General features: G+C 37.8%; 1 protein-coding gene across 7 annotated transcripts in view; it reads left to right on the top strand.

The window, feature by feature from the left end:
- The window catches only part of DSC3 (desmocollin 3), a 53981-nt gene that overhangs the window by 17458 nt on the left and 9466 nt on the right, over positions 1-27057 (top strand). For 5 of the 7 annotated variants that reach the window (XM_055558970.1, XM_055558969.1, XM_055558968.1 and 2 more), the window contains exons 6-14: positions 704-848; positions 3897-4063; positions 7552-7686; positions 8071-8256; positions 13593-13852; positions 13962-14104; positions 15757-15981; positions 18559-18783; positions 21672-21793. In XM_055558970.1, the coding sequence (XP_055414945.1) occupies positions 704-848; positions 3897-4063; positions 7552-7686; positions 8071-8256; positions 13593-13852; positions 13962-14104; positions 15757-15981; positions 18559-18783; positions 21672-21793 (1608 nt within the window). The remainder of the gene's footprint in view (positions 1-703; positions 849-3896; positions 4064-7551; positions 7687-8070; positions 8257-13592; positions 13853-13961; positions 14105-15756; positions 15982-18558; positions 18784-21671; positions 21794-27057) is intronic. The other 2 variants (XM_055558972.1, XM_055558974.1) reach the window with 2 other exon arrangements.

The following is a 27057-nucleotide window of genomic DNA, read 5'->3' on the forward strand; positions in this document are numbered from 1 at the left end:
TCTCCATAAAAAAGAGGGCTTCTCTTCCTAAAAGAAAAAGGAAGAGATGCTGGGTAAGTAAAACATGACTGATGGTCACCACGTGACACTTTGCTTTTGGCTGGAAAATTTTCAACTCAGTGTTATAATCACATGCTGAAGAGAAATATGTTCTATTTGACTTTACACTGCTTTTGGTTAACCAGTAACGCAGAAGTAAATGCAGCAGTTTTATGAGGAAACCTCTTACAAATATGTGATCTATGAGGTAAAATAATAAAGGGGCTTAGTAGTGACAAAATTTGGTAATCTTTGCTTTATTTAGATGATGTAGTTCGGATTTTTCCCACTGCAGTGAAGTGACTTGTTTCTCCCTATTTATGATTTTATGATTATGGGGAGAATAAAGACTATAATCCACCCTGCTATATTCACATTTAATTCCTTAGTCTAATGGCCTGAGTATTCTCTGACACTCTGTATTCTGACCTAGGTTTTATTTGAAGTGTAGCCACTTCTACCAAACACTGAATACTTTGAACTATAATATTAATAGTTATAGTCTTTCTACCTTCAATGCTCTGATAACTAAAGAAGTATTAAATTTTTGGAAAGATTTATTACTGAAAAGATTTGCAGAGAAGGTATTAGATAAAGCATAGAATTCTTTCTTGCTGGAATCTTTCAAAATGGACTGTTCAGTTTGGCTTTCACTGTTTTACAGCTGATTGCCTACGCGTCAACTGCAGACGGATATTCAGCAGACTTCCCTCTCCCACTGCCCATCAGAGTGGAGGACGAAAATGACAACCATCCTATTTTCACAGAAGCAGTTTATAATTTTGAAGTTCTGGAAAGCAGTAGAGTTGGTGAGACAACACTGAAGAGCAAAATATGCTGTATTAAATGTTTATATGCATTGTTTGAGAGATTGAGATTTTACTCAATGCCAGATGACATTGGGCTCATTGGATACATATAATGCCATCAGATTCAATCAATGTGTAGTTTACAAGGTATTATAGGAGTTTGATATTATAGGCTTCCTAGGTTGCTCAGTGGTACTGAATCCACCTGCCAAGCAGAAGATGTGAGTTTGATCCCTGGGTCAGGAAGATGCCCTGGAGAAGGAAATGGCACCCCATTCCAGGATTCTTACCAGGAAAGTCTCATAGACAGAGAGCCACGGGATTGCAAAAGAGTTGGAAATGACAGCGACTAAACAACAGCAACATAGGAGTTTGTGGTGTTGCCAGTATACCAATGAGTTATAAAGGCAGATAACAGTTATTCAAGCTTTGTACCATATTTTGCTTTTGTACTTCATTTCATTTTATTATTATGTGGGTTTATCATTATCCCCAGCTCCAAGGGAGGATATGCAGTGTAGACTCTAATAAAACTAAAATCAGTGTAGATATTTTAATTAGGTTTTATGTAGGAAGGTGTTGAATGGCATCCACTGAGTACACAATTTATTTAATAAATAAATCTTATTTATCTTTTCTCTTTAAAGTACTGTTTTACTACTCCCAATTTAGAATGAATACTGAAATAACTTTAAAGAAACTTGCATCGCATGTTCTCCATCCTAAACGCTTGCTCTCACATGAGGAAAAACCATAGTGTTTCACTTTAGTTCGCCCTTAAATGTGGCATTCTTGATGTCTTCTAGACTTGAAATGTGAAAAATTGTTCACGTATTTGTTGTTGCTTGGTTGTGTTCAACTCTGTGATTCTTTGGACTGTAGCCCGCCAGGCTCCTCTGTTCATGGGATTCCGCAGGCAAAAATACTGGAAGGGGTTGCCATTTTCTCCTTGGGGATCTTCCTGACTCAGGGATCGAACCCACGTCTCCTGTGTCTCCTGCACTGCAGGCAGATTCCTTATTGTAGAGCCAGCAGAGAATTACCTCTTGCAATAAAGTTGAAAGGAAGTGAGCTGAACCATAAAGGGGACTTTACTAACTTGCTTATTAATGTTTCTAGTATAGTTATTTACATTTTCATTGGATTCTTACAGCTGCTCTTTCTTTTTACGTTTTGCTTTGGTAATTTGGTGTCATAGATGTTAACCTCCTTAGTACTCACATGGTACAATTAAAAAAATGAAAATAGTTGGTTTGGAGTTTAGGAAGCCTAGTTTTTGATTCAGGGTCTGTTATTATTTCACTGTGAGAACTCACTGAAGTTCCTTTGAGTTGTCTGATCTATAGAATGAGTTTAATTATGTTAGATGATTTAAAATGTTTTTAACCTCTCAAGTCTATGATTTTGTTACATTTTTCTATTTTCAAAGAGGGATGATTGGTTTTAGATTCTTTCTCTAACATTCTCTCTCTTTAATAGTAACAGAGAAAAATTGAGGACAAACACTTTGATGCCCAGATTAACCCAGGATGCTTTAAGCATCTCACACCAGTAGGTTCAGACCAGTTAAAACTGTATTAGTCTAACGGTGTTCCTTGAATTTATTTTACACACAGATGCTTTGGGCAAAGGATGCTCAGCTAATAGTGAAGTATAGCACTTGTGGAAAAGAATTTCCAAGTCAAGATTTTAGGACGATTTTATGTAATAAGTAAAGGTGTTCTATATCCAGAGAATTAAAATAGTGTTTATGTCTTCCTGTAAGTGAAATTGCAGAAAGAAAATTTATATCTTATAAAGCTTATAAATAGTTTTTTATGAGAAGATCATTTATTTTCTTATAATAAGATTATTACTTCATGTCTTCATATTGATCCACTGCAAAAATCTTTTTGTTATAAATATGTATTTGGACATTCTCTACAAAGTTATATCTATATTTATATACATACTGGAGAAGGAAATGGCAACCCATTCCAGTATTCTTGCCTGGAGAATTCTATGGACAGAGGAGCCTGGCAGGCTACGTATATATATATGTATGTGTATATATATATATATATATATATATATATATATATACACACACACACACACATATGTATGTTTAAGCACAAATACATACACATATATAACGTTTAAAAATATAATGACAAAATTATTTAAAATCAATACTTCCTTGCACTGATACTTTTATTTGCTTTTATTTCCTCAAATATAACATTTCAATGAATATATGTATAAATGTATATTATTGTATGTGTCTATATATTATTCCTCAGGCCAGCCTCACATACAGGCCAGCTAGGCAAAGTGGATCTATGTATTATAATTTCATGGGAACACTCTTCTTACACTTTAAAATGCCGCATGTATGTCCTCTTTGATACCTGAAATCCTTTACCAGAGCAATATTCTTACTTTCCATACTGATGAAAAATACCAGTAGCTCCAACTGAAGCAACAGTTGACTTAAATTCTCCCTAAATAGTAAATAGTATGAAATAAGATTAAGTAAGGCTGGCAGCAATGGGGTTTGGATACTAATCTGGTGAAAGAATGAGGCAATTCAAGAATTAGCAAAAAGAAAATCATAGAAAGGAGAGACTGAGATGTGAAAGGTCAACATGATCATCTATCCAATTATATTCCAAGTCAGCCTTGATTAATTATTAACCAAAACTTTGATTTTTAAAAATCTGATATACTTTAGAGATATGGTTATCTCTCCATATTTCAATATGTGGGAATACATGTTGAAATTATTCTTGGATGCTATTTGTATGTTTTTTAGTAAATTTACTTTCAAATAGTTTAAACTGTGGACAAAGTAAATCTTGATTCTTAGCATTAAAGTATTTCATGTTATAAATTTGAAGTCATCTTCACCAGTACTATGTAAAGATGGAATATTGCTGGTAAGAAATACAACTTAAATAAGGTTTCCACTATCAATGTTAGACTTTGAGAAGTGTAGTTACGCCTAAACATATTTTGCAGTTTTGGAAAGTAAAGACTCCTTTTTTCTTAAAACAAACAAACATGTAGGTACTACAGTGGGAGTGGTTTGTGCCACGGACAGAGATGAACCAGACACGATGCACACGCGCCTGAAGTACAGCATTTTGGAGCAGACACCAAGATCACCTGGGCTGTTTTCTGTGCATCCCAGCACGGGTGTGATCACCACAGTCTCTCATTATTTGGACAGAGAGGTAACTTTCACAATCTACAGGTTTATTATTTTACTGGGGGTTGAATGCACCACCTCCAATTTACTATAATTTGCTATCCTATGGATTAGGCATGTGTACATGCTCAGTCATGTCTGATGTGACCCATGGACTGTAGCCCACCAGGCTCCTCAGTCCATGGGATTTTCTAGGCAAGAATACTGGAGTGGGTAGCCATTTCCTACTCCAGGGGATCTTCCTGACTCAGGGATTGAACCTACATCCCCCGTGTCTCCTGCATTGGCAGGTGGATTCTTTACCACTGAGCTACCTGAGAAGCTGGTGGATTAAGAGTTTCTCATTTTATTTTACTTAGGCATAAGACAATAAGAATTCCTGGCTATATTATTAAGACTTGTTATAATATGATTTCTATTTCCTTATATAAGAGAAACCATGAAAGATAGAAGTAAAAATCAATTAGTATTCAGAAGGAGTGAGAAAAAAGATATTACTTATGAAAGTTGATATTATTGAATATTGTTTTAGTTCTTGTGTATGACTAGTTGGTTCTAGCTCAGTGTTCCAGCTCAGTTCTCATGTAGGACAATTAGTTTTGCTTGTTCCATGAGTGTAGATTATACCCTGATCCCTATCCTGTTATTATAGATATGTACTTGGAGAAGGAAATGGCAACCCATTCCAATGTTCTTCCTGGACAGAGTAACCTGGCAAGCTACAGTCCATGGGGTTGCAAAGAGTCAGACACGACTTAATGACTAAACAACAACAGAAAAAAAAACAGCTTTTAATCAGAAAAAGATTAGTTAAGATAAAGTAGATGGATTGTTAAAAATTTGCGGCACTATTTGGATGATATTAATAGCATATTGTTATGTGTATAGCACTTGATGCTCAAATTCTTTATGCATAATTTTAATTCATCTTGATAATTTCCTTGTTGGATTAGGTAGGGATTACATCCACTCTATGGAGAAGAAAGGTGACAGTCAGAAGGATGGATTGACTTGCCCTGGTCAAATTACTGCACTGTATTCTCTGATCATTCATTGTTGCTCTTATACATTTCATAAGCCCATATTTAATCCAGAGTCTTGCATTATTGACCAAAGCAGATCAATCAGTTTCACATGTACAAAGTAGCTTTATTAGAACACTTCAGTGGTACCTACTAAAACTAGAATAACGTAAACAGAAGGATCGATATGGCTGGGAGAGATATTAGAACAGAAATCAATGGTATTTGATCCCAGAGCAAAAGGGAGGGATGGTGAGAACATATCAAAAAGAATAAAAAAATTACAAAGCTTTTATTTATTATTATTTTTATTTTTGTGAGATTGTGACATTCCATGTAATAAAACACACAATGGTCATAACAAATGGGAATGTTTGAAGGGAATTATATGATTATATTTTTGTATCTGTGGGATGTGGTAATCAAGTGAAAACAAGGATTTTTCCTAGTTTTTCAATATCAACAAATGAGACTTAGAGTAAATAAATAAATTAGGGTTACACAGCTTGTAAGATACAGATTTGGGATCAAACCCCAGATTTACTTGCTTGATCAAAAAAAATCGAATGGGATTTTGTGGGTAACAACCATGAAATGTGTTGTAGGGGACAATGCAGGAAGTAAAGAAATGAAAAAGGGAGATGAAGAAACTTCATTTAGAGGAGGGTCTCAGAGAGTTCCAGAGCCTTTGGAAGGAACAGTTTGGGATGGGAATGTTAGTTTCCACTGTAAAAAAGGATGAGTAAAATAAAGACCAAGGAAGGAATAGAGGGAAATTGAAAATGATGAAAAATAAAAGAACAAAAGGAGTGGCTAAAGAAGAGTAAAACGAAGAGAAGGCAACAGAGGTGATTGTGTCACAAACCAGTGAGTCCATCGCAGCATCAGCACACTATCTGCAAACCCCATTCTCAGAGGTCCACAGCGATCACCTAACTGCCTAATCCAGTGGTTAGTTATTAAAGCTCTATTGCTGGCAATTATGAAAACTCTCTCTTCTCTTGGATTTCTGGTTCTCCTCCTGCTTCCCTGATCTTTTGTTTTGAGCATCTGTCCTTTGCTTACTCTTCTTACTTCTCCTAAACATGAAATACTAGTGTTCCTTACATCCTCTGCTTTTCTCATCCTTTATTCTCTCCCCTGATAACTCAGTTGGTAAAGAATCCACCTGCAATGCAGGAGACCCTGGTTCGATTCCTGGGGCAGGAAGATCCTCTGAAGAAGGGATAAGTTACCCACTTCAGTAGTCTTGGGCTTCCCTTGTGGCTCAGCTGGTAAATAATCCACCTGCAATTCGGGAGACCTGGGTTCGATCCCTGGATTATGAAGATCCCCTGAAGAAGGGAAAGGCTACCCACTCCAGTATTCTGGCCTGGAGAATTCCATAGACTGTACAGCCCATGGGGTTGCAATGAGTCCGATACGACTGAGCGACTTTCACTCACTCTCTCACTGGAAATTTGATTCTTGCCATAATTTCAATCACTGTCCAGCTACTGCTGACCCCAAGATTGGTATTTCAGTCCTTGAGCTGCCCTTAAGTATAGGTCTATCTATTCAGCTATCTTCTGGACATTTCTCCTTAGACTTCCCGTGTGTGTGTGTATATGTGTGTGCTCAGTCATGTCAGACTCTTTGTGACCCTTTGGATTGTAGCCCACCAGCCTCCTCTGTCTGTGGGATTCTCCAGGCAAGAATACTGGAGTGGGTTGCCATTTCCTCTAGGGGATCTTCCTGACCCAGGGATTGAACCTGCATATCCTGAGTCTCTTGCATTACAGGTGTATTCTTTACCACTGAGCCATCAGAGTGGGAAGCCACTCTGCTTCCACTAGATTTCCCACAGGAATATAGAATTCAATATACACCAGGAAAAACTCATTTTTTTTCACTCCTCCTTGCCAACCTTGCCAGTACTTTTCTCCTCAAGGAACCACTGTCTTCCTGTAATACCTCTGTCTGCCCATCTATCTAAGTAGGACCCCAGAGCAGCATCCTCAACCCCTTTCTTTCGTAACTAGGCATACAGTCTGTTCTCAAGTCAAACTGCATTTTGACTTATAAATAACTTTCCTATCACCCTTGCTTTATGTCCTTATTGCCAAGGCCCCAGCTTTGGACTGTTTCAGGAGGCTTCAACAGGTTCCTTTGAATCCCAGCTCAGTTCACTTCTAATTATGCTCAACCGTCTTTAAAAACAGTCTTTCTAAAACTCAAATGTTCCCATTTTGTACTCCCCATATGACTCCCATAAAACCTTCTATTACCTGCAACCTAAAATGTAAATCTACTTTCTTACTATGGATCTTTGTCACTGAAGCTCTGCCTACTTTCAGCTTTCTTCCTGTCTACCATGCTTTTGGGTATATACAAATAGGGAAATCAAATAAAAGCATGGATACATATTAATAGAAGTGTGTGCCACTGTGGTTTCCTTTATACATCTAAACAAAGGTTTTCAAAACTAATTATGTACTTCCTTTGTTTTCAGGTTGCAGACAAATACTCATTGATAATGAAAGTACAAGATATGGATGGCCAGTTTTTTGGATTGATGAGTACAGCAACTTGCATCATAACAGTAAAAGATTCAAATGACAATTTGCCCACTTTCAGACAGAATGCTGTAAGTAGATAATATCAAAATTGATCTCTGTTGCTGTTTTTAATTTAATTGGAATTAATAGAGTATTTATCATTCTTCAAAGTATCTATGCTTGTTTTATCAATAAAATGAAACATATGGCATATAAATCTCTTATTTATTCATATTGGTATTTATATTATCTTTCTTTTGTTAAAGGCTATGATATTAGTCTTCATTTGTATCAAAGTTCTACGTTCATGTAAAAGTAACTCTTAATAAAACAATGCTTTCATGATTCATGTTTTGAAATAATCTAGGAAAAAGCTTTAAGAACAAGTACTTTTGGAGTGAAAGACATGTTTTACTTTCTTTGTAGAAGTTTCCCTTATAAGATAAGGTTTTAATGAGTTCTCTCTGTTTCAGTATGAAGCATCAGTCGAGGAAAACACGGTCAACATGGAAATTCTAAGAATACCTGTAGAAGATAAGGATTTGATTAACACTGCCAATTGGAGAGCCAATTTTACTATTTTAAAGGGCAATGAAAATGGACATTTCAAAATCAGTACAGACAAAGCAACTAATGAAGGTGTTTTGTCTGTTGTAAAGGTACAGTAAATAATGAGTAATCGACAATTTGGCAAGTGGTTTTTGCCATACATTCACATGAATCAGCCATGGGTGTATATGTGTTCCCCATCCTGAGCCCCCCTGCCACCTCCCTCCCCATCCCATCCCTCAGGGTCATCCCATTGCACCAGCCCTTGAGTGCCCTGTCTTATGCATCAAACCTAGATGGCGATCTATTTCACATATGATAATATACATGTTTCAATGCTATTCTCTCAAATCATCCCACCCTCGCCTTCTCCCACAGAGTCCAAAAGTCTATTCTTTACATCTGTGTCTCTTTTGCTGTCTCACATATAGGGTCATCGTTACTATCTTTCTAAATTCCATATATATATTCATTAATATACTGTATTGGTGTTTTTCTTTATGACTTACTTTGCTCTGTATAATAGGCTCCAGTTCCATCCACCTCATTAGAACTGATTCAAATGCATTCTTTTTAATAGTTGAGTAATGTTTCATTGTGTATATGTACCACAGCATTCTTATCCATTCATCTGCCGATGGACATCTAGGTTGCTTCCATGTCCTGGCTATTGTAAACAGTGCTGCGATGAACATTGGGGTACACGTGTCTCTTTTAATTCTGGTTTCCTTGGTGTGTATGCCCAGCAGTGGGATTGCTGGATCATATGGCAGTTCTATTTTCAGTGTTTTAAGGAATCTCCACACTGTTCTCCATAGTGGCTGTACTAGTTTGCGTTCCCACCAACAGTGTAAGAGGGTTCCTTTTTCTCCACACCCTCTCCAGCATTTATTGTTTGTAGACTTTTGATAGCAGCCATTCTGACCAGCGTGAGATGGTACTTCATTGTGGTTTTAATTTGCATTTTTCTGATAATGAGTGATGTTGAGCATCTTTTCATGTGTTTGTTAGCCATCTGTATGTCTTCTTCTTTGGCTCATTTTTTGATTGGGTTGCTTATTTTTCTGGAATTGAGCTGTAGGAGTTGCTTGTACATTTTTGAGATTAATTCTTTGTCAGTTGCTTCATTTGCTATTTTCTCCCATTCTGAAGGCTGTCTTTTCACCTTGTTTATAGTTTCCTTCATTGTGCAAAAGCTTTTAATTACGTCCCATTTGTTTATTTTTGCTTTTATTTCCATTACTCTGGGAGGTGGGTCATAGAGGATCCTGCTGTGATTTACATCAGAGAGTGTTTTGCCTATGTTTTCCTCTAGGAGTTTTAGTTTCTGGTCTTACATTTAGATCTTCGATCCATTTTGAGTTTATTTTTGTGTATGGTGTTAGAAAGTGTTCTAGTTTCATTCTTTTACAAGTGGTTGACCAGTTTTCCCAGCACCACTTGTTAAAGAGATTGTCTTTTTTCCATTGTGTATTCTTGCCTCCTTTGTCAAAGATAAGGTGTCCATAGGTACATGGATTTATCTCTGGGCTTTCTATTTTGTTCTATTGATCTATATTTCTGTCTTTGTGCCAGTACCATACTGTCTTGTTGACTGTAATTTTGTAGTAGAGCCTGAAGTCAGGCAGTTGATTTCTCCAGTTCCATTCTTCTTTCTCAAGATTGCTTTGGCTATTTGAGGGTTTTTTTTTGTATTTCCATACAAATTGTGAAATTATTTGTTCTAGCTCTGTGAAAAATCCCATTGGTAGCTTGATAGGGATTGCATTGAATCTATAGATTGCTTTGGGTAGTATACTCATTTTCACTATATTGATTCTTCCAATCCATGAACATGGTATATTTTTCCATCTATTTGTGTCATCTCTGATTTCTTTCATCAATGTTTTATAGTTTTTTGTCAAAAGCTTTCTCTGCATATATTGAGATAATTATATGGTTTTCATCTTTCAATTTGTTAATGTGGTATATCACATTGATTTTCAAATATTGAAGAGGCAAGTTAAGTTTTAATCAATTAGTGGTTTAATCAAATAAATGGTTTCAGATTATACACTTTATAAGTTGTAAGAGAATTTAATCTATTTAGTCCAGCTGTTCTGCTTTCATGCTATCTTTCTTCTATAATTTTGTTATCAGTTATTAGGCACCTACTTATGCTTAAACATTCTCAATTATTAAGAATCTCCACATCTCCACTGGCAGCTTACTCCATGTCTAGAGATCTCTGATCCTCAGAAGGTCTTATTTATACTGTGTCTAAATTATTCTCTCTGTAACCCATGTCTTGGAGCAGGTTTTATATCTAATGCTTTACAGAACAGGTGTAACGCTTTGAAAAGGCTTTTATGTCCTTTGAGACTTACCTTGTCTAGGATAAATATTTCCAATTCCTTTAACAATAGTTAAATGATATAATTTATTAACTCATATTGTTCTCACTCTTTCTCTTTTGAATATAAGCCTGGGTATAGTTGATCTTTTTAAAAGGTGATATTGAGGATGAGATATAGTATTACCTCAAACAGCACTGAATAAACATATTCTTTGTTCTATATATTGTACTGTTGGTTCCACTATTATGTTCTAGGATCCATGTTATGAGGGCAGAAAAAGGTCTTTGGGGAAAGACCCTTGGTTTTGTGTTCTTAACCCAGAACAAGAAAGAAAATTGTCTTGTAGTTTAAAGCACTTACCGTGTGTGCTAATGTTAAATGTCATTCTAAGAATTGTATAGAAAAGAAAACTTAGTCTCATATACATTAAGAAACTTACACAAAGTGACACAGCTTGGATGTAGTAGAGACAAAATCTGAGTCTATGTTTCTTTGACTCCAACTTGTTATTGTTCATTGGCTAAGTCATGTCTGACTCTTTGTGACACCATGAACTTCATGCCAGGCTTCCCTGTCCTTCACTGTCTCCTGGAGTTAACTCAAACTCATGTCCATTGAGTCAGTGATGCCATCCAACCATCTCATCCTCTGTTGCCCCCTTCTACTGCTTGGTCATATTTTTTCCCAGATGAATTATAGTTGTTTTAATAATATATTTAATACTAATATTCACTGTTATTCTTTCAATTTTGTGACTTTTTTCCCTTGGTCATTTTAACATAGAGCATCTTTAGTTCCATCTTCACATTACATTTTCTAGGGAGTTGTTAGCATCTTAGTGCAGGTAAGGGATATTATGGAATATTTTTGGACTTTTTTTTTCAATTGATGAAACAAAAAGATACCCTGTGGTTGAGGAGAATTCATAATTCTTCAATAATCATTATTTCATCTCACCAGATTTCTAATTTTGGAGAGTTTAATCCACTAAGGCAATATCTATCTTGAGCCTTAAAAATTACATAAACAAATTTTAGGGCTTATAGCAAGTGACTCTAGATCAAACAAACTGCACTTTCTCCAGGGCAGCAGCTGTTTTCTATCCATTTCTTATCATCAGCAGATGCTCTAACTCTCAGCATGACCATAGCAATACATGTAATTTGTGAGATAGTGTTCATTAGCAACAAATAAACAGATATCAATCCTTTTTCTCTCTTGGTGATACATTTTCTGGGCTTTTAATAAAAGAGTCAAAAAGAGTTTCACATGCATTTTGCAGATTCTAAGATTCAGAAATTTTTTGACTTCTTATTGGACTAGTATTAGTATGCTTCCCAGGTAGTGCTAGTGGTAAAGAACCCGCCTGCCAATCCAGGAGATGTAAAAGACAGAGAAGCCTGGTGGGCTATGGTCCATAGCGTCACAAGAGTCGGACATGACTGAAGCAACAAAGCACAGCACATTAGTATTTCAACTTGATAATACTCAGATGTGGAGAAAGGTTTAAACGAAAAATTTAGCTCTTCAGTTTTGATTTTGTTTAATATTTAGCCAGTTATTATTTAATAAGCAGAAAAAGAATCAAAGAAAAATTGTTCTAACGTAGAGAACAAACATAATTGCCAAGGGGGAGGAGAAGAGGAAAGATGGACTGGGAGTTTGAGGTTAGTAGATGCAAATTATTATATATAGAATGGATAAACAAAAAGATCTTACTGTATAAAACAGGGAATAATATTCAACATTCTGAGATAAACCATTATGGAAAAGAATATAAAAACAATGTATATGTGTAACTGAATCACTTTGCTGTATAGCAGAAATTAATACAACAATATAAATCAGCTATACTTCAATAAAAAAGAAAAATGCTTTAGTTTTTCAGTACAGTAAAATAGTGTTTTCTAGATTTAACTTGATTTGCTGTATAAAAATCAGCTGTAAGTAAAGAATTGGCTCAAAAGATTTCACAGGCTGGTGAATCAATTAAGCAGAATTATAGTGATGTGGTTAGGAATACGGACTCAAACCAGACTACATGGCTTCAAACTCTAGCGCAAATGGGTTTCTTTTGGCCATGGGAAAACCAATTAATCTCCTCTTCTCTTTTTCCTGCTTTGTAAAATGGGGATGATGATAATAATAGTACCAATTAGCACATGTATTTTTCTTGGGTGTGTGCATGCTAAGTTGCTTCAGTTGCGTCTGACTCTTTGCCACCCTATGGAACATAGCCTGCCACGCTCCTCTGTCCATGCAATTCTCCATGCAAGAATACTAGAGTGGGTTGCCATGCCCTCTTCTATGGGATCTTTCCAATACAGGGATTGAACCTGTGTCTCTTACATCTCCTGCATTGGCAGGCGAGTTCTTTACTGCAAGCACCACCTCTTCTGCATTTTCACTGTGAGAGTTTCTTTGGATAAACTACAAGTGATACCAAAGTATAATTCTCGAATTGTCAAAGATAAAATTTTCATGCAAGTAGATGATGAGCAGGGGTAAAAATTTTATTCAACAAAGAAGGAATTGGCAAAAAGCCAAAGCAGATTTCTAAGAAGAAATGAGAACCTGTGTGGATTTTGATAGAAGGAAAAGCTTAAATAAAAATTGTTCAGTTGCATGCCTTACAGGACAATTCAAACATGCATTTGAAATGTGGTTTCTATCAGAGATAAAATCACTGCACCATCTCAGTTTCAAGTCAACATCTAATTTTATAAGAGCCCTTGTCAGTGGAAAATATTAATAGTAAGTTGAACATTCTCCACGAGTCAGATGACCCTTAAGTTCGTCTTCTAAACAAGACCAGAATTCTGTCCTGTTTTTGTATTATCTTCAGGTTCAGAATATTTTCCCTTTGTAAGAATGAGCTATAGAAATATTTTAGGAATTGGATTACACAATTTTCAGGCCTCTTTTGCTAAAATCATAGTGAAAAATTACCTCTCTCTTTAGTGAAGGATGAAAGTCAATATTGGCTAAATGGGAGCACAGAATTTATGCAGCACTGTTCATAGTGACAAAAGTTCACTTGTTATTTGAAATACCTAATGTATTTTACACAGATGTTGATATACTTGTCCTTTTTTTTTTTTTTTTGAAAGCCACTGAATTATGAAGAAAGCCATCAAGTGGTCCTGGAAATTGGAGTGGCCAATGAAGCTCCATTTACTAGAGATGTTGCACTCAGGATGACAACCATGAACAGAGCTGTGGTCACAGTTCATGTGAAGGATCAGGATGAAGGGCCTGAATGCAGCCCTCAAGTCCAATATATACGGATTAAAGAAAACTCCGCAGTGGGTTCAAAGATCAGTGGCTATAAGGCATATGACCCTGAAACTAAAAGTTCCAGTGGTTTAAGGTACCAAGAAATCTATAACCACATACTTACAATGTATTTGTAATGACTGAGACACTAATATATCAATACATTTTATAGTGCTAAAATCGTTTTTATTTTTTATTAACAGGTACAAAATATTGCATGATACTAAAGAGTGGATCACCATTAATGAAGGTTCAGTCTCAGTAGAGACTTCCAAAACTTTGGACAGGGAGGTTATGACTCCCAAAAATGAGTTGTATAATATTACAGTCCTGGCAATAGATCAAGGTAAAACACGAGTTTTCATCTGGGATAGAAGAGTTAGAGAATAAACTGCAGTTATTTCTGGGCAGAATTACTCTTGTGCTATATGTGTGTGTGTGTGTGTGTGCTCAGTCTTATCCTACTCTTGAGACGCTATGGACTATAGCTCGCCAGGCTCCTCTGTCCTTGGGATTTTCCAGGCAAGAATACTGGAGTGGGTTGCCATTTCCTTCTCCAGGGATCTTCCTGACCCAGGGATCGAACCCGAGTCTCTTGTGTCTCCTGCATTGGCAGGTGGGTTCTTTACTTCTGCGCCACCTGGGAAACCCATATTCTTGTGCTGAAAGTGAAGTCTTAGTCGTTCAGTCGTGTCCTACTCTTTGTGACCCCATGGACTGTAGCCTGCCAGACTCCGCCATCCATGGGATTCTCCAGGCAAGAATACTGGAGAGGGTAGCCATTCCCTTCTCCAGGGGATCTTCTCAAGCCAGGTATCAAACCCAGGTCTCTTGCATTGCAGGCAGATTCTTCACCATCAGAGCCACCAAGTAGATAGAGTTCTTAGAAATTACTTTAAAGATTGTTTCTATTTATCTTAACCATAAAACAAGGTGAAACTGCTTGGTGGCATGAAACCATACCTTCTTTATCTTTATGTCCCTAGCATGGCAACATCTTACAAGCTTATAGATCTCTGTGTCAGAGGGCAAGATGAAACTCAAGTCTAGGACTAGATGAAATGGTCTCACCAGACTCTTCTAGATCTCTTTATGTCTTTTTAAATTAAATCATTAAATAGTTCAGTGGACTATAGAGTTAAAATGATTTTTTCTTTACATTCTGTTCCTTAAGGAAACCCAGAATTTCTCAACCCTGGCTAACTATGAAAATAATTGGTGATGTTTAAAAGTAATTTCAAGGTATAGAGACTATCTGAGGCCAACTGAATTAGAATCCCTGGTCTGGGAGCCTGGACATCATATATTGTTTTAAAAAAATCTGCCTAGATGGTTAAAATATGTACCAGGATTAGAAAAGTTTTTCCATGGTCACTTTACTCTTTCTAACATCTGTACCAAAAGGAACCCAAGGAACTAGAGAGTTTGAAATTCAGACGTTTATTTTTATTTTTTGGTAAAAATTCTGGTTAAAGTTTATGGGCAGTTATATCTGATACTAGCAACAGCACAGTAGTCATTTTAGATGCTCTACAGGTTTCATTTATCCATCTACCTTCTTATTTGCCATTTTCTCTAATTATCAGTTTATTTATTAAAAAAAAAAACAACCCAGGAGCTTCCCTGGTGGCTCAGTGGTTAAAAAAAAAAAAAAAAAGTCTGCCTGCCAATGCAGGGGACTGGTCTGGGAAGATCCCACATGCTGTGGGACAACTAAGTCTGTGCCCCACAGCTATTGAGCCCATGTACCCCAGAGTCTGTGCTCTGCAGCCAGAGAATCCACTGCAATGAGAAGCCCACGCACTGCAATTAGAGGGTGGCCTCGGCTTGCCACAGCTAGTGAAAGCCCACGTGCGAGCAATGAAGACCTGGCACAGCCATAAATAAATAAATAAAATTAAAAAAAATTAAAAAGCCCATGCATATTTAGAATCTAGCTGATTTTTTTTTTCCTTAAAAAACTGTGAACTACGCTCAACTTTTTTTCTTTCTTCCTAGATGGTAGATCATGTACTGGAACCCTCGCAGTTAGCATTGAAGATGTGAATGATAATCCACCAGAAATATCTCAAGATTATCTAGTTATTTGCAAAGCAAACATGGACTATGTTGACATTTCGGCTGTCGATCGTGACAGTTCCATCAACGGTGCTCCATTTTACTTCAGCTTGGCAAACACTTCTCCAGAAATCAACAGACTATGGACGATCACCAGAGTTAATGGTATTTTATGAAAAATAATGATTTGTATGCTCTGAAATAACTGAGGATGGATTTACTGCTTTATTCACATGAAGCATAATGTAAAATGGGTTCTCATGAACAGATTTTAGAAAGCTAACTTTAACTTTTGCAAATATTGTGTGGGGCCTGTGTTATATATTGTATTAATACATAAAATTTAAAAAAACTCATAATTTTTATGAAGGCAATATTTGCATTTACAACAAAGACAAAAATCTTTGTTAAACTATGGGGCAACTTTGGAGAAGGCAATGGCAACCCACTCCAGTACTTTTGCCTGGAGAATCCCATGGATGGAGGAGCCTGGTAGGCTACAGTCCATGGGGTCACTAAGAGTTGGACATGACTGAGCAATTTCACTTTCATACATTGGAGAAGGAAATGGCAACCCATTCCAGCATTCTTGCCTGGAGAATCCCAGGGACGGCAGAGCCTGGTGGGCTGCCGTCTGTGGGGTTGCACAGAGTTGGCCATGACTGAAATGACTTAGCTTAGCAGGGGCAACTTATTATTAAAACAAATTGCTTTTGCTGTGTTTTTGAAGTAACTACAGTAAGATGAAGAAAAAACAGAAGATGGGCACCTTAAATTTTAGTGAAAAAAAACTCTGGAAATGAGCTATCTGGGTATATGGGATAAACACTCTGTAATGTTCTGGAAGGAAACATGGTAGGCTATGGACAGAGGCCAGCCACTGAAGCCTGCAGCGCAACCTCATACAATGGTAGTTTCTAGAGGCTGCAATTTTCTATGTTACAGCATAGATCACTACTGTTTTGTTACTATGCTATGCTCTTTCATGTAATTCAACTGTTGCATATGCTGTTCCTTCTGCCTAGAATACCTCCTTCCCACTTCTTTGTTGTTGTTGATTAGTAGCTGAGTCATATGTGATTCTTTTGTGACCCCATGGACTGCAGTTCGCCAGGATCCTCTGTCCATGGAATTTCCCAAGCAAGAAAACTGGTGTGGGTTGCCATTTCCTTCTCCAGAGGATCCTCCTGAGAAGGAAGGATTGAATCTGCATCTGCTGCTTTGGCAGGCGGATTCTTTACCACTGAGCCATCAGGGAAGCCTGCCCACTTCTAGCTTGGTATTAATTCATAATATTTATGGAGAACCTACTATTGACCTATTTTGTCTACATATAATCTTCATGTTGTATTATTATCTGTTTACATTTCTACTCTATTACATGACTTCCTCAGAACTTTTCTAACCCATCTGTGTATTTCCAGCACCTAGTCCAGTGCTTAATAGACACTAACTCCTTAATAAATGTTTGATAAACAAATATGCATAAAAGAAGGAAAATACCAGGACAATAAGTAAGCACTGGTGTTTAGAAGGTTTTAGTAGGAATGCCGAGAGCTTGGCAGGAGGAAGGATGGAATCTGGTGGTGAAGGGCCTTCTGTACCAGCCAGACTGACCTTTAAGAGTGTGCATGCAAGACAATGCTGTATTGGATTTATGTCTTTAAAGAAGTGACAGGGATAACAATTAGGAGGGTAATCTGAAGAGGACAGAGTTGAATGGCAAGGAAAGTCAGAGGCTGCTGTACTAATATGAATGAATGAGACATGGATATGGCTCAGCTTGTGGTCTTGAGGGACGAGAGGGATTTGAAAGGTTTTACTTACGGCACAATATAATCCTGCAAAAGTTCCAAATAACCCTCAGTGGTAATTCACATTCCTCTGGGGAGCTTTGGGTCTGAGGTACAGCCAGAAATCTTTGAAGTTCTTACTAGCTCTAACAGTGCTTTTAAGAAATGCTTAAACATTACAGATCACTTCCAGGATGTACATTGCGGTATTTTGTCATTTCATTTATTACAAAACCCAAAATATTGTCGTTGCCATTGAAAGTGTGTGGAGCTTTTGGCCAGTTGATAATATGGATCATTGAAATAAGGTGACAAGATCATGGGGGAAATATCACAGTTTGTATAAATTTGTGTTGTTAGGATATAACTATATCCATGTTGATGTGAGCCTACCTAGCCTGGGGGATGTTCATTAGCTTTCTGGTATTGAGATGACTTACAGAGGGAAGGCGTTATTAACCAAGGGTCTGTTGTGTTTTGAAACATTGTCTTATACCTAAAGACAGTGGACAGGTACCAGGAGGTAAATAAATAAGAGAATATCAACATAGGACATCTGTTACGTGTAACTATTGGTGTTAATTTTTTATGAGTATCGTAAGCTGCTACTTTAGAGAAATGCTTAGAGTGTATGTCAAGAGCCAATCTAGCATCATTAGCTTGTTGATAAGGGAAGAGATAAGGGGATATTAAATGTTGCTGAAATGCTACTGGGTCACTGCAATGCCAAGTTATTTCTTTAAGCCTCTCTTCGAAAAAGTTACAGTGGGTGACATATATATGGTGATATTAATGCTTGAAAAGGTTGAAGATCGTCATCTTTTTTCATCCATTTTCACGTGCAGGTGGTTCTCCGAGAATGGTATCTTTAAAAAAATAGAGGTGGTAAAACAAATTTTAAAGAGGAATTCATGTTCATTAAAAATATAATTCCTTTATTTTCTTTCAGATACAGCTGCCCGTCTTGCATATCAGAAAAATGCCCAATTTCAAGAATATTTCATTCCTGTTGCTGTAAAAGACAGAGCAGGGCTATCTGCAACAAAAATCTTGAGAGTGAACCTCTGTGATTGTACTAACCCCGTTCAATGCCGGGCCGCTGCACGGAGGGCAGACGTGATACTTGGCAAATGGGCGATCCTTGCCATACTTCTGGGCATAGCACTACTTTTCTGTAAGTCCCTTTACTTACCCAGTGTTAACATAAAAGACAAATATGAGTGCAAGAAAAGGTCTTTAAAAACAAATCTTGACCAACCATCCATCAGACATGAGTCCCCTTTACAAATTCTTTTTGTGTTATTTTCTGAGTTCTGATTGCCTCTTTCTGTGAGAGGTAGCAAGATCCTTTTGGAGATCAGAGACTTCATACTGGGACAGAACTGTTGAAAATTCCTTAGATCGTGCCAAACCCGTCATGGTGTAGCTTTTATTTCTTGGTCCTCGTATTACCCCTTTTAAGGCTCAAATCAAACAATCTAAAAACTTCTGCCACATGCAAGTCCACCAAAAGCCACTTGCATTTTACATCATTTCGTTTCAGTTACAGATTTGTGGGAGATGTTCAAATCACAGCAGTATTTCTTCTTAGGTGTACCCTGCCAGCTTTATTAAATTCTGTTAACTTCCTTCTCACCAGTTGTGTAGTTCCCAATGGGGCCATGTTTTTTTCTTGTCTTTTTATGTCCATCCAATCCTTCAGCCTATTTTAGCTGTTGCTCCTTTATTCTGTGATAGGACTAGTGGTTAAGAGTAAGACTCTGGAACCAGACTGTCTGGTTTTGGACTTTGGCTGTATTATTTTTAAGCCGTGTTATATGGGGCAAGTTACTTTTTACTGTGCTTCAGTTTCCTTCACTGAAAAGGGGATGACTGTAGTAGCTTATTTTCTTATTTATTTTTAAAAAAGTTTTATTTATCTATTTATTTATGGCTGTGCTGGGCATTTGTTGCTGCGTGCCTGGGGATTTTTCTCAAGTTGCAGTGAGTGAGGGCTGCTCTCTAGTTCACAGCCCAGCTTTCTTATTGCGTGTATTCTCTTGTTGTGGAGCATGGGCTCTAGGGCATGGGCTTCGGTAGTTGTGGTGTGTGGGTTCAGTAGTTGGCACTCACAGGCTCTGGAACATGGGCTCAGTAATTGTGGCTCATGGGCCTAGTTGTCCCACAGCATGTGGGATCTTCCTGGACCAGGGTTTGAACCCATGTCTCCTGCATGGGCAGGTGGATTCTTTACCACTGAGCCACCAGGAAAGCCCTATAATAGCTATTTTATGGGGTAACACTGAGGATTCACTGAGTTAATGCATATGAAGAGCTTAAAACAGCGCATGGTATATTTTTAATGTGTTCATTGTTTTTCGTCAACTCAACAAAATAAATACTAATATATGTTGAAAAAGAGAAAGTGAAAGTCACTCACTTGTGTCTGACTCTTTGCGACCCCATATACAGTCCATGGAATTCTCCAGGCCAGAATACTGGAGTGGATAGCCTTTCCCATTGCCTTGCTAGCTGAGCCACAAGGGAAGCCCAAGAATACTGGAGTGGGTAGCCTATCCCTTCTCCAGGGGATCTTCCTGACCTGGGGTTGCCTGCATTGGAGGCAGATTCTTTACCAACTGAGCTATCAGGGAAGCCCAATATATGCTGAGCACCTACTATATACTGGAAGTGTCTAGGTGCTTGGGTTTCATCAATGGACAAAGCAGATGAAAATTAACAAACCAAAACAAAGTCTTCCTTGTGACAGTAAAGTGATAAATAAACACCCTGGAGGGAAAAATAGAGCCAAATAATTAGGGTCTATAGTGGGGTAGAGTGTGTCTGGGTGAGGGTGAGGTTGGATGTTAGTGATGGTCATTTTCAATAGATGGTTGGGCCAGCCTAAGTGAGAAGGTTATCCTTGATGATTTTTGAAAGAGGTGAAAGAATCAGCCAAGAGTTTTTGCGTCAGAGGGTAAAGTCAGTTCAGAGGCCCTAAGCTGAGGGAATGCTTGGAGAAATCAAGGAAGGCAAGGAGCTTGAAGTGGCTTGAGAGTAGGGGGTGAGGGAAAAGGAGTAAGAAATGGAGCCAGAAAAGTAACAAGGGGCCACGATGTGGCGGGTTGGTCCACTTTCCATTTCCTCCTCCAGGGGATCTTCCGGCCCCAAGAATTAAACCTGGGTCTCCTGCGTTGCAGGTGGATTCTTTTCCATCTAAGCTACCAGGGGAAGCCCCTGTAAAGGGCCAGCCAGTATATATTTTAAACTTTCCCGGCCATCTGGTTTCAGTTGTAACCAATCACATCTGCTCTTGTAGCGAGAGAGCAGCCATAGAAAATATTTAAACCACTGGCATGACTGTGTTCCATTAGAACTCGATTTATGGACATTAAAATTTGAATTTCATATAGTGTTCACATGTAATAAACTATTATTCTTTTGAATTTTTTCAGTCATTTAAAAATACAAAAACCACAGCTCATGAGTGATACACAGCACGGTGGGCTGGATTCAGGGCTATAGGTTGCCAGTCCTTGGTATGAGGGCTTATTGAACCTTGTGAAGAATTGTGGTTGCTGTTGCTATTAGTTATATTATCACATAGTCCAGCTTCGTACAGTTATTAGGTAGAATGAGAATTCTGATATGCAAATTACAAAGTAAATTTAATTAAGATACCTGGGGAGATAATTCTATTCTGGGGTGGGCAGTGGTGGGGGGAGAAGTCTGTTTTGTTATATTTTCACATTGGCAAACCATTCTTTTGTAAGTCAGTAAATCTCTTTAAAGTCTTTGTTTAAATAAATATAATTAATTTTTTAAAAATTCATGATTTGAAATACTTAAATGGTGGGTGGAATTCAAACTCTTAAAGAGGGCTGTAATCAAAATATAAATATAATTACTTTAAATTTTAAAAGTAAGCCAAATCATGGCCTATTACTTTAGAAAGGCCAAGGTCATCTGTGGGACACCATGTTCAGTGTCTTATTTTCTTCTTGTGTATCTTAGGTAATAAGAAATAAAAGATGAGTATTTTATTCTGCTCATGTTAAACTTTTGTTTTTGTTTTTAACTCAGCTATATTGCTAACTTTAGTATGTGGAATTGTTAGTGCCAGAAATAAAAAAGCTTTTCCAGATGATTTGGCCCAGCAAAATCTAATTATATCAAACACAGAAGCACCTGGAGATGATAAGGTGGTAAGTGATTTTTTTTTTTAAAAACGGATATTTATCTCTGAGTATTTTCCATAATTTCTTTAACTCATCTTTATGAAGTTACTATAAAATTTAGGAGTTAATTTATATTCTTAATTTGGTCAGATTTTGTAGGCATACATATTTTATCTGCCAATATTCAAAGACTTATGTAGTGGCATTTATTAAACATCTTACACCAGTTATATTGTTTTAGTTATCTTTTTTCCATCCTCTCGTGTTATGATTTACTAGTACTGCTTTGATGTTGTGAATTTACTATAAGAGCAATCTTTTTGACTGCCGTCTACAATGTGTATTTTCAGATATTATTTATCTCACTCTTTGACCATTTATAATAGGAAAAACTTGCTGAGAACTCTCAAGATAAACTAAGAAAATATAAAAAAGATATATGTGTTTTAAAAAATGTATGTGTGTGGGGGACAGGTTTAGATTGGAAGATGACTGCCACTATTTTTTCTTACATATCTCTGCAGTGCTTGGGCCTAAGCTTCTCTTTTTGGGGAAATATATAAGAGTTCCTATAAGGCATATTCTTCCCTCAAAAAGATTTCACTTTATGAAAAATTGAATCTACTCTTGTGGGAAAACTAAATAGGAGCATGACAGTAAACAGCACCAGTTTGGTAGGGTACAGGTGGAGTTTAAAGATACTGGTGCTGCATAAGTATATTCATGATTTCTGGATCAAACCAGAGATCGCCTTTCTAGGCCTGGTGGAAGATTCAGAGATTAGTCTGTAACTTAAAGAATAGGGAGGGTTTGAAAGTGAAGATATGAACAACAGCCTAATGAATGAAAAAAGGAGATGGCAACGTTTAGGGATTATTCAACAAATAGTACACAAATTGATTTAAAATGGAAGAAATGATGTTCTGGAATAGAGATTTGACACTTGAATTAGGTTCTGGAGGAAGAGAATGTAATAAAAAAGCAGTGGGAGATGAGACTTTTATATTCTCTTGATACGGGAGAGCTAGTCATGGCTTTTCTGCATGAAAGTGGCATAATGTAAGTAGTGTGATGCTGAACTGGTATGCTGACCAACAAGACTGGGAAAACATAGGACTGGGGAGGATAAATAATTGGGATCTTTTGGTAGTTTCAGCATGAGCTAGATAACTCTTCTAGAATAATGATTATGGGAAAATTGAAATATGGATGAATAAGAAATATTTTAAATGTATAAATAAGATTGTTGACCACCAACCATGGTGTAGTGGTAAAGAATCCGCCTGCCAAAGCAGGAGATGCAGGAGATGTGGGTTTGATCCCTGGGTCAGGAAGATCCCTAGAAGAAGAAATAGTAATCCACTCCAGTACTCTTGCCTGGAAAATCCTATGGACAGAGGAGCCTGGCAGGCCTGAGTCGATGGGGTTGCAGTCGTTTAGTCGTGTCCGACTCTTGTAACCCCATGGATTTTACAGTCCTTGGAATTCTCCAGGTCAGGATATTGGAATGGGTAGCCTTTCCCTTCTCCAGGGGATCTTCCCAACCCAGGGATTGAACCCAGGTCTCCCACATTGCAGGCAGATTCTTTACCAACAGAGCCACCAAGGAAACCCAAGAATACTGGAGTGAGTAGGCTATCTCTTCTCCAGGGGATCTTCCCAACCCAGGAATTGAACTGGTGTTTCCTGCATTGCAGGCAGATTCTTTATCAGCTGAGCTACCAGGGAAGCCCAGAGAGTATGAGTCAAGGACTAGGGACGAAATCTATTTTATGGATGGAGAAATATTACAGGGTATCTCATGCAGGCATGTCAAACATAGATGAGTTATGATTTTGTCTGACGGTGGAAAGGAAGTGAAAGAAAAACAGTTGATAAGAAATATCTATATTCACCCTGAGATGTAGAAAAGGCCTGATATCAAGTCACTGTCCCTGGCTTATAGCTTCTGTCACATTGACTCTACTTTTTATTTTGTTATTTAAAAGTAAACAATCTTGAGTGCTCAGTCATGTCCGACTCTTTGTGACCCCATCAACTCTAGCTTGCCATGCTCTTCTGTCCGTGGGATTTTCCAGGCAAGAATACTGGAGTGGGTTGCTATTTCCTCCTCCAGGGATCTTCCTAACCCAGGGATCAAACCCATGTTTCCTGCATCTCCTGCATTGGCAGACAGATTCTTTTACCATTATACCATGGTTGGTGGTAAACAATCTTATTTATACATTTAAAATATTTCTTATCCCTATTTTACTCATAGTAACTTCTTATTTTATGTCTAGGAATGGAATGACTGTGTTGCACTCACTGTTTTTTCTTTGCCATTTGGTGCTGGAGTCGGTGGCGTTGATCAGCTGCTTCACTATAACATACTCACACCTATTTACCTGTTCTCTGTTACTAGCACTTCTCAAAAGGACTTGAAATTATTAATTTTATACCAGTGTATAATTTTAGGCATATTTTTACAAAATGCAACAATATTTCACAGTTTGTATGTAAACTTATTTTAATGCAATGAGTAAAAGTGGTAACTTTAGATCTGAGTTTAAGTCAAAGGCATTCACATGGAGTTACGAGTTGGGTGAAATATCAAAACTGAAAAAGTAAATCTGAAAATCCTTGATATGGAGAAGGAGTTGCTGATGCCCCGTGAGAACAAACTTCAGGGAGGTCCTTGGAGGTGGGTGGGAAGGAACCAAGATCAGAGAGAATGTGAAATGGCACTGTGGGTTCAGGTTTGATTTTAGTTTATTTCCAATTCCCCTTTCACTAGCTTCAAAATATGATCTCTGAACATGTACTTATAATGAGTAAATCATGCCATCAAGAGGATTTGATAATAATTTTTTTTTGGTAATAGAATTTAACTGTAGCAACAACCTAAGCGGAAAATGTAGGATAACAGTGCCACCAAATGGCTACTTTTCAGTTCTCTTTACTTGTATTTTTTTCCTCAGGCAGTGAAATAGTATATATGACTTTTATGGATATATTTCAGATTCAGTAAATCATCTGAACTTGAAAATTCTTGTTTTGATAGAGACTCTGCCTATTAAATATAAAAAATAAATTAGTAAGATGACATAACGGTACCTATTTATACTGGGGGTGTTGTCATGAAAGTGAAGGTTTACAGTGTGGACTGATACACCAAGGTTATGATTTGCTATAACTCAAATTCTCCCCAATGACCTGGAGGGTTGATGTGCAGTTCCACCATTAAGTTAATGTTTAATCAAATCTTTTTCATTTTCAAACATTGTCTTGACTCTGTCCTCCCCCAGATCTCTCCATATTTCTTTTTCTTTGAAACTGATTTTTTTGAGAGAAAGATTTTTACTTAATTTCTCCAAGACTATAGTCCTGTTCACTGAGCACTCTGGAAATTTTCCTGACAAGGATCACCACTGGCCACTTTTTTACTTGACTCTCATGGGTGCTTACTTTATTTGAACCAGTTCTTACCCTACTTGGATTTTTTCTGCAACATTGACCTTACCCTAATCCTCTGTTAGCTGCAGAGTCATGCCTGTTTAGTTCTATATTATCTCAATGGTTATTCCAGATTAATTCTGTCACAGCTCTAATTCCTTTATCCACCCCTTAAAACATGATTTTTCTTGTTGTTCTATTCTTAGCTTGTTTTCTTTCAGTCTGCAGTTTTCTCTGGATGAGATCACTTACTCCCATGGTTTCAGCTCCTGCTACATGGAAGTGACTCCCAGAATTATACTTTAGCTCAGGTCTCTCACCTGAGCTCCAGACTACATTCTCATATACTCATCTCGGATAACCACAGGTTTCTCAAGTTTACCATGTCCAAAACTGACTTGCTCACCCTCCTCTCACCTACAAGGGCATCCTTCATTTCTGTGAATTATGCCGTCTGTCTAGCTGCACAAGCAGGACACATAGGAATAACTCCTGACCTTCCCTGTGCTGCCTCATCCATCTAACCACCAGTAAGCTTTCTATGGAGTCCATCCTCTTCTTTTAATTGTCACTGTTTCTACTTTGGTTTCGATCCTTGTCATTTTTCACCTAGAATTATTCTTGACTTCTCTGATATCCATGACACTAAACTTGTCTCCTTCATATTGTCTTTCACATTGTTGTCTAATATTATTTAGAAAAAATATGTCACTTGGGACTTCCAAGTGGTCTAGTGGCTAAGACTCCACACTCCCAATGCAGGGAGTCCAGGTTGGATCCCTGGTTAGGTAACTAGATCCTGCGTGCTGCAAGGAGTTCACATGCTGCAATTAAAGATCCTGCATGCCAAAACAAAGATTCCTCTTGCCGCAACTAAGACCTAGTGCTGCAAAAACAAAAGCAAAAAGTCCCCTGCCTGTTATTAAATCCCTATTTTGAGCCCCCATAGTCTCACACTCGGAGAAGGCAATGGCACCCCACTCCAGTACTCTTGCCTGGAGAATCCCAGGGATGGGGGAGCCTGGTGGGCTGCCATCTATGGGGTCGTGAAGAGTCGGACACGACTGAGCGACTTCACTTTCATTTTTCACTTTCAAGCATTGGAGGAGGAAATGGAAACCCACTCCAGAGTCGGACACGACTGAAGTAGCAGCAGTCTTCAAACTCTGACAAAATGTGGTCCACTGGAGAAGGGAATGGAAAACCACTTCAGTATTCTTGCCTTGAGAACCCCATGAACAGTATGAAAAGGCAAAAAGATAGGATACTGAAAGAGGAACTCCCCAGGTCGGTAGATACCCAATATGCTACTGGAGATCAGTGGAGAACTACCTCCAGAAAGAATGAAGAGACAGGGCCAAAGCAAAAACAACACCCAATTGTGGATGTGACTGGTGATGGAAGTAAAGTCCAATACTGTAAAGAGCAATATTGTATAGGAACCTGGAGTGTTAGGTCCATGAATCAAGGCAAATTGGAAGTGGTCAAACAGGAGATGGCAACAGTGAACATCGACATTTTAGGAATCAGTGAACTAAAATGGACTGGAATGGGTGAATTTAACTCAGATGACCATTATATCTACTACTGCAGGCAGGAATCCCTTAAAAGAAACAGAGTAGCCATATAGTCAACAAAAGAGTCTGAAATGCAGTACTTGGATGCAATCTCAAAAACGACAGAATGATCTCTGTTACTTTCCAAGGCAAACCATTCAATATCATGGTAATCCAAGTCTCTGCCCTGACCAATAATGCTGAAGAAGCTGAAGTTGAATGGTTCTATGAAGACCTACAAGACCTTCTAGAACTAACATCCCCAAAAGATGTCCTTTCCATTATAGGAGGCTGGAATGC

Source organism: Bubalus kerabau, chromosome 21, assembly GCF_029407905.1.
Source record: "Bubalus kerabau isolate K-KA32 ecotype Philippines breed swamp buffalo chromosome 21, PCC_UOA_SB_1v2, whole genome shotgun sequence".
In the NCBI taxonomy this organism is placed as follows: domain Eukaryota; kingdom Metazoa; phylum Chordata; class Mammalia; order Artiodactyla; family Bovidae; genus Bubalus; species Bubalus kerabau.